The 6539-nt window shown below is 33.8% G+C and overlaps 1 protein-coding gene across 1 annotated transcript; it reads left to right on the plus strand.

Moving 5' to 3' along the window:
- The first annotated feature begins 3363 nt into the window (after positions 1-3363).
- On the plus strand, positions 3364-6171 carry LOC21389732 (gamma-taxilin). Its single transcript, XM_010094984.2, has 2 exons — positions 3364-3750; positions 4406-6171. The coding sequence occupies exons 1-2, from the start codon at positions 3502-3504 to the stop codon at positions 5939-5941; spliced, it is 1785 nt and encodes a 594-aa protein (XP_010093286.1). The 5' UTR covers positions 3364-3501; the 3' UTR covers positions 5942-6171.
- The last annotated feature ends 368 nt before the right edge of the window (positions 6172-6539 follow it).

Raw genomic sequence — 6539 nt, forward strand, 5'->3', positions numbered from 1 at the left:
CGCTATAACTAAAAGTTATCAAAAGTCCATTCTGTTGTAGTGGCAAAAGCTGATTTTAGTATTTAGTAAATCTATTTAAAAGTACTTTTTGAAGAATTTTTCAAGAATTTAGCCAAAATCAGAAGCAGCCTACAGACAACTTTAGCTTTTAGTTTGTGCGGGAATCAATTAATGAAACTTTCATAATACTCATAATACCTCTAATAAAATTTAAAATTTACAATCTTCTCAATCTAAAATTCACACTCGTAATATAATATAATATAATATAATAGTAATATTGTAACAAATAATATCATAATTATATTAATAACTCTAATATTATCATTTTATCATATATATTATAATTATTTTAATAATATGATATTATAATTATAATATGATATTGTAATTATTATTTTATAACATATTATATATTATATTGTATTGATATAATTAAACTTATTATATTAATAATATTACAATAATATTATTACATTATATTATATTGATATAATTATATTTATTATAATATGATAATATAATTATAGGCAAGGTCTGAAATTGGTAACTGAAGAAGACTTTTTCCTTTTTGTGTTTGCCTTTTGGCCTATATTAGAGTCTAGCATTAATTAATTACCATTAATTTCTTGCCAACAGTAGTGTTACTAAGTGGTGTATATGTTAGAAATCACCAAAACTTATTATAGCAACATACTTTTAATTCTGTAGTCGTAATTTCTGTTTGTCATATTTATGGGTAATCTATTTGTATGATTGTATAGCATCACTAGATCTATAGTAATAAACTATTTTAATTATTCTGTTGTTTACCTCTGCATGTTCATTATTTAGGGACTTGATGAATTTTAGAATTAGAGAAAAAAAAAAATATCTACAATAAAAGCATAGGCATAATAAACACCAAACAACGCAACAAACGTTGCAAAACTTTGTGATAATTTTGAGAACTCCTTGTAACCAAAATCCTCATCAATCAATGATTTAAAAAAATGAATGAAAGAACTCTTTGTCAGTTTCCATGGGGGGAAAAAAAGAAACAAGAAAAAAAAAATTATTTTGTGCATGTTCTGTATGTACCAAATTAATATTCCAACAACTAAACAAAATAGAACAAGAAGAGTTAATTGCATGAACATAGAACAAAGCAGGGGGAGCTTAAAGTTGGCCTGTAAGATTGTTACCGTGTTTTTACTATCCCATTGATTAACAACAGTCACATGAGGAACTGTGGTTGTTCACTGTCGTGTATTCAGCCTTTTATTGTAGTATTCATTGAAATTTATGCTAATGTGACTACTTGGTGTACCAGTTATCTTAAAGGGTTTAAAAGTTCAACCTCAACAAGACACGTAAGCATATGTGCAATTACTACGCGTATTCTATTCTTGTCAACTTTATATTTACGTATTTTCTTTTTCACAGTGGTCGTTGTGATTACTGATTAGGTACCAACTATATACATATATATATATATATATATATATCTCCCTAGCTGGAATGTTGAGTTCTATCTATTAGTATGCGTTATGGATCGTGCATATATTCTATCCCAAACAAGCAAGTCAATTACGTACTTGCATTTGGAAAATGGCAAAATTGCTTGCTTAAATTGATATGATTGATAAGAAAGCTAGTAATAGCAAAACTTTAGGGAGTGTGCAGTCCATAATTTGAGCAGGTATGTGGCAATGCATCTCTGCCAATATCCTAACTGTCTTATTATGGTGATGTCACATATTTTATGACATAACAAAGGCGTAAATATTTCCATGTATATTCTCTTGTCTAGAAATGCTATATTTCCATATTCTTTACATATGTATGTATATTATAAATATATGTCCATGAATATCAAGCCAGCATTTAAAACAGTATTGTTTGAACGCCAATACATAATTTGTCACTGCCTGCACTAGTGCAGATTGTAAGGACCACGTCCACTTTACTTAGGTAACAGATGAAACAAGAAATAAAGAGATCATACCCACCCACTTTTTTTGGACCATTTTTTTCGATGTGCGTTTTTTTAGGACATTTTTTTCAATGTGTTTTTGGATTAATTGGAAGTACGTACCAAGCATGTTCATGTACAACTTACTGTTACTAAGTACTGGCAAATCTGTTCACAATACGTACATAAAAAGATATTTGTATAGGAAATTGTGCGCATTATTCTTGGTACGTAATACTGGTGGCCTATATTCTGAAACACGCAAGAATTTTAAGCCTTCTTTAATTTATATCTAAATCTCTAATCAACACAAGATGTTAATTTGTTATTACTGTTCATAATTTAGATAATCACAACACTTAAATAGGGGGTTTTACCACATTAATGGATGAAAAATACGCCAAGCGTAATATGCACGTTCTTGAACTGCTTGACTTATTTAGATAAATAAGATTAATCCAGTAATAGAATAATATATTAATGGATAACATGTAATGGTTTGCGAGTTCTCCGTTTGACATGAAAATGGTGATATATTGCATTACACGTGACTTGATCTTCAATATATTGTAGTGAGAAGTTCATATTTATTACAATCATGTAATCAGAAATCTTGGCTAAAATATTATATGTGCATATTCTAGCCATAAAGGTAAAATACCTTAAAAAAAAAAAAAAAAAAAAAAAAAAAAAAAAAAAAAAACTTGAGCGAAAATTTACAGAAAATTTCATGTGAATACTATAAGAAAAGTGCTATAACATACCATAAATTTTTAACCAATCTCACTATATTATTTCGACTCTAGTTCCACACAAATCATTTCATAAAACTCTCAAGTTTTATTTTAATGTGATTTTGACTAATAGAATCATAAAATCAATATGAAGCTAGTAGAGATATCCAATCATCAAATAGGTCTCAATTTTATTTGAAAATTTATTTTTTTAAGAAAATTTTATTTGAAAATTTATGACAAAGCAAAAAAAATGAGGATATGTTTTTTTTTTCTTCAATAAGATATGTTTCTATGCAGTTTTTATGTAGCCTTCTATGGATTTCTCGATATTAATTGATCGGATCGGTTCCATTTTTTTGTAGAGAATCTATCAACGAGTTATGTGCACAGTGCTCGATTTTTTGTGTATCTCTCTGAGTAATTTTTGTTTATGGAGTCTAGTATATATTAATTTTTTTAAAATTTTATTCAAATTTACTGATAAAATCAGTCATATGTAGTGTCGTGTTTCTTATAGTATAAATTATGTGTATGGATTGGTGTTTGGATTTTCTATTTAAAACAGTGACGATATTTCGGATGCAATCCACAAATATTACCTGTCGCCCTCGAAAAATGCAAATAACAAATTTTATTTAAAAAAAAGAAAAAAAAAATCCAGTTGGAAACGACGATACGTATAGATTATAAGCACAGTTCGGTTGGCATCAATTCCGAAACTTGAACCCACGTCTCTTTCTTCTTCTTCTTCTTCTTCTTCTTCTTCTGTATCTCCAATGGCTTCCACGCTTCCCCTAACCCAATGAGTCAATGACCTTCTCTGGTTTGCCCTGTTCCAGGGCTTCTCTTCACCGCCGGAGACACTCCAATTCTCGCCGCCGCCCCAACAGAGCAGCTCCCTCCACTCCACTCCTGCGTTGGAAGTTCCACGACTCCACCGCCGCCGAACCTTCCGGAGGCGTTCGGCTCTCCTCCAGAAAGCTCGCCGCCGGCCTCTGGCGGCTCCGCTTCAACGAGGTTTCTGTTGCCGATGGACCTTGCGATCGCCTTCGTCCGAAGGTGTGTGTAAAGTATTATTACTTGTTGTTTTCGCGGCGATCATCTTCTTGTGATTTTTCGCTTTTTGAGAATTTTGAATCTTTGTTGAGATTTATGTGTGAAAGTTTTGTTTCAATTGCAAGGAAATTGTGTGATTTCTGTTTCGCGATTACGTTGATCATATCAAGTATAACCATGTGTTTCTTTGTTTGTTTTACTTGTAATGGAAACAGAATGGAGAATTTCTGATGATTGTTTGGTTTACAAGAAAATAAAGTTTCTACCTATACTGTAAATTGTAGTCTGTAGTAGCATAAGCTTAGGCTTATTTACTTGTGAGGTTCAGTTTCTGCTCTGATGTTAATGCGAATTTTTGCAATTTCTAAATTTATTAAACTCTTAATTTTTAAAACTGAGATACTGAAATGTAGAGTGGTCAATTGCGAAACCCAAAATACCTCTATGATCTAACTCATACAATTTAGCATAATTTACTTGTTAGTTGTATATAATTGGATACACTCTTTAAAAAGGATTTCAGCACATGATTATGGTACCCTTTGCTCATTTTGTTTATGTTAAATTGGTGTCTTCCTTGTTTATATGTAGGTTTTACTACCTAAATTTTGATCCTCCAAGGCTCTAACTTTCCTTTTATGCCTTGTAAACTTTCTAGATTGAACTTTCTTTGCCATATCCCGGTTGTGTGGTGGAGAAAAAAACAAAGGACGATCGCGGGTGCTCAAAAGCATCTGATGATGCCTATTACGTCTTCAGCCGCAAGAAGATGCTTGCGGAAAAACAAGGTTCTAGCATGTCTATTGTTTCGGCGCTGCAAGCAGAACTATTGGTAGCGAGATGTCGCATTCGTGAGCTTGAAGCTACGAAGAAATCATTGAGGAAGCAAGTCAAACACCTCTTGAATAAGCTCGAAGAGGAAAGAATTCCTTGGCAGAGAAGAGAGCAACTCAAACATTATGCAGCTACTGATGAATTAAGGGGAGAATTAATTAGGGAGAGGAAAAGTCGGAAGAGAATGGAAATTCTCAACACCAAGTTGGTCAATCAGTTAGCCCATGTCAAATTATCTGCAGAGCAATTAATGCAGGGTTACGAGGAAAAGAAGAAAAGTAGAGAGCTAGTGGAAGATGTTTGTGATAAACTAGTTAAAGAAATTGAAGAAGACAAGACCGAAGTTGAGAGACTAAAGAGGGAATACATAGAAGTTCGTGAAGATTTAGAAGAGGAGAGGAAGATGTTGCAGTTAGCAGAGGTTTGGCGTGAAGAACGGGTCCAGATGAAGTTGCTTGATGCAAAACTGATTCTTGAAGACAAGTATTCTAAGATGAACATGCTGATAACAGAAATAGAAAATTTACTAGGATCAGCAAGTTGTTCTCTAGATGTGGAGGAGCTAAGAAAAGCTGAAGAGATCCTGCAGGCCGCAGCAGAGTCATTGACCATTCAAGATATCTTTGAGGAATTTTCGTATGCTCCACCGAAATCGAATGACATTTTCTCTATTCTGAAAGAAATGCAAGAATTTGAAGGTTGTGAGAGGGAGATCGAACCCTGCAATAGACACAGTCGCGTGAGCCACGATTCTGAAATGGAAAGTCCTGTGATAAATGGACTCAGTAGGAACCATCTTCTGCCATATTCGAATTGCCTCAGCGACTACAACAGTGCTTTAGAAGAAGATGCCGAGGTCTGTGATGCTGTGAGTCACGGAGAGTATCAGTGTTCTAGGCATTCACTAGAAGGGTTTAATTCCTCCCTTAAGAAGGTCAATCCAAAGAAAAATGATTTGAGGAGCATAAATGTATCTAATGAAGATGCAGATCAATGTTCTCCTATTAACGCAGTCAGTGATATTTCTGTATCAACAGACAAACTGAAGGTTTGGAGATCAAAACCATCCGATGGTACTTCTAAGATAGTTTCCAATGAGGGTGACAAAAGGCTTTCAAATGGGACAATTTCTTGTGTGGAATTAACTTCACCAGATAGGCAGTTGGGTGAGGGTGAGCCCAGGCGCCGCGGGAAGTGGATCTCAGCAGGCTTGGCGAATCCGCACATAACTCGGGGGATGAAAGGATGCATTGAATGGCCTCGGGTGATTCAAAGGAATGAACTGAAGGCCAAGGTTTCAGAAGCAATGATTGAAAGCCAGAAATCTCAGTTACGCCACATTCTTAAACCAAAGACTTAAGTGAGCCATGTACAGATTTTATTCAAGTGTATCATAATGTAAGAATCTAGCTCTTCACCTCTCACGAATAGTTTAAAGTTCTATTATTAGCTACTTTTTACATTTTAAAAGTTTGAGGGAAGAACGTTAGAACTATAAACAGAGACATTTCACTTAAAACTCAAAATGGTTTATGGCTTCATACAAATATCCGAGGCAATTTCAGATCTTTTAATTATTCTTTAATAAATACCCAAATTCTTCTTCAATAACATTTCTCTCTCTCTCTCTCTCTCTTATATTGTTCAATTATAAGATCGTTACATTTTCTTGGTCCTTATTCTGAAATAATTTTAGTTGACCATCAAATGTGATTGTGGGATATTATACATTGCATGCCCGGTTGTCCAATATGCCAAAGATTTTGCAACATGGAAGTGAACAGAAAGTGCCGTGCTTGTGGAGTTGTTAAGGCCCATTTTGGGGGCTTTCCACGAGAAACATTTGGCGTGCTTGGGATTCTGAATCATACAAAAGCAATGAAAGATGTATATAAAGATGCTTTGTTTCTTTTGTTTGCATCTTGCTGGGACCCCATCCACAAACTTTCACGTCTCTA

This window comes from Morus notabilis, unplaced genomic scaffold, assembly GCF_000414095.1.
Source record: "Morus notabilis unplaced genomic scaffold, ASM41409v2 Scaffold419, whole genome shotgun sequence".
NCBI lineage: Eukaryota > Viridiplantae > Streptophyta > Magnoliopsida > Rosales > Moraceae > Morus > Morus notabilis.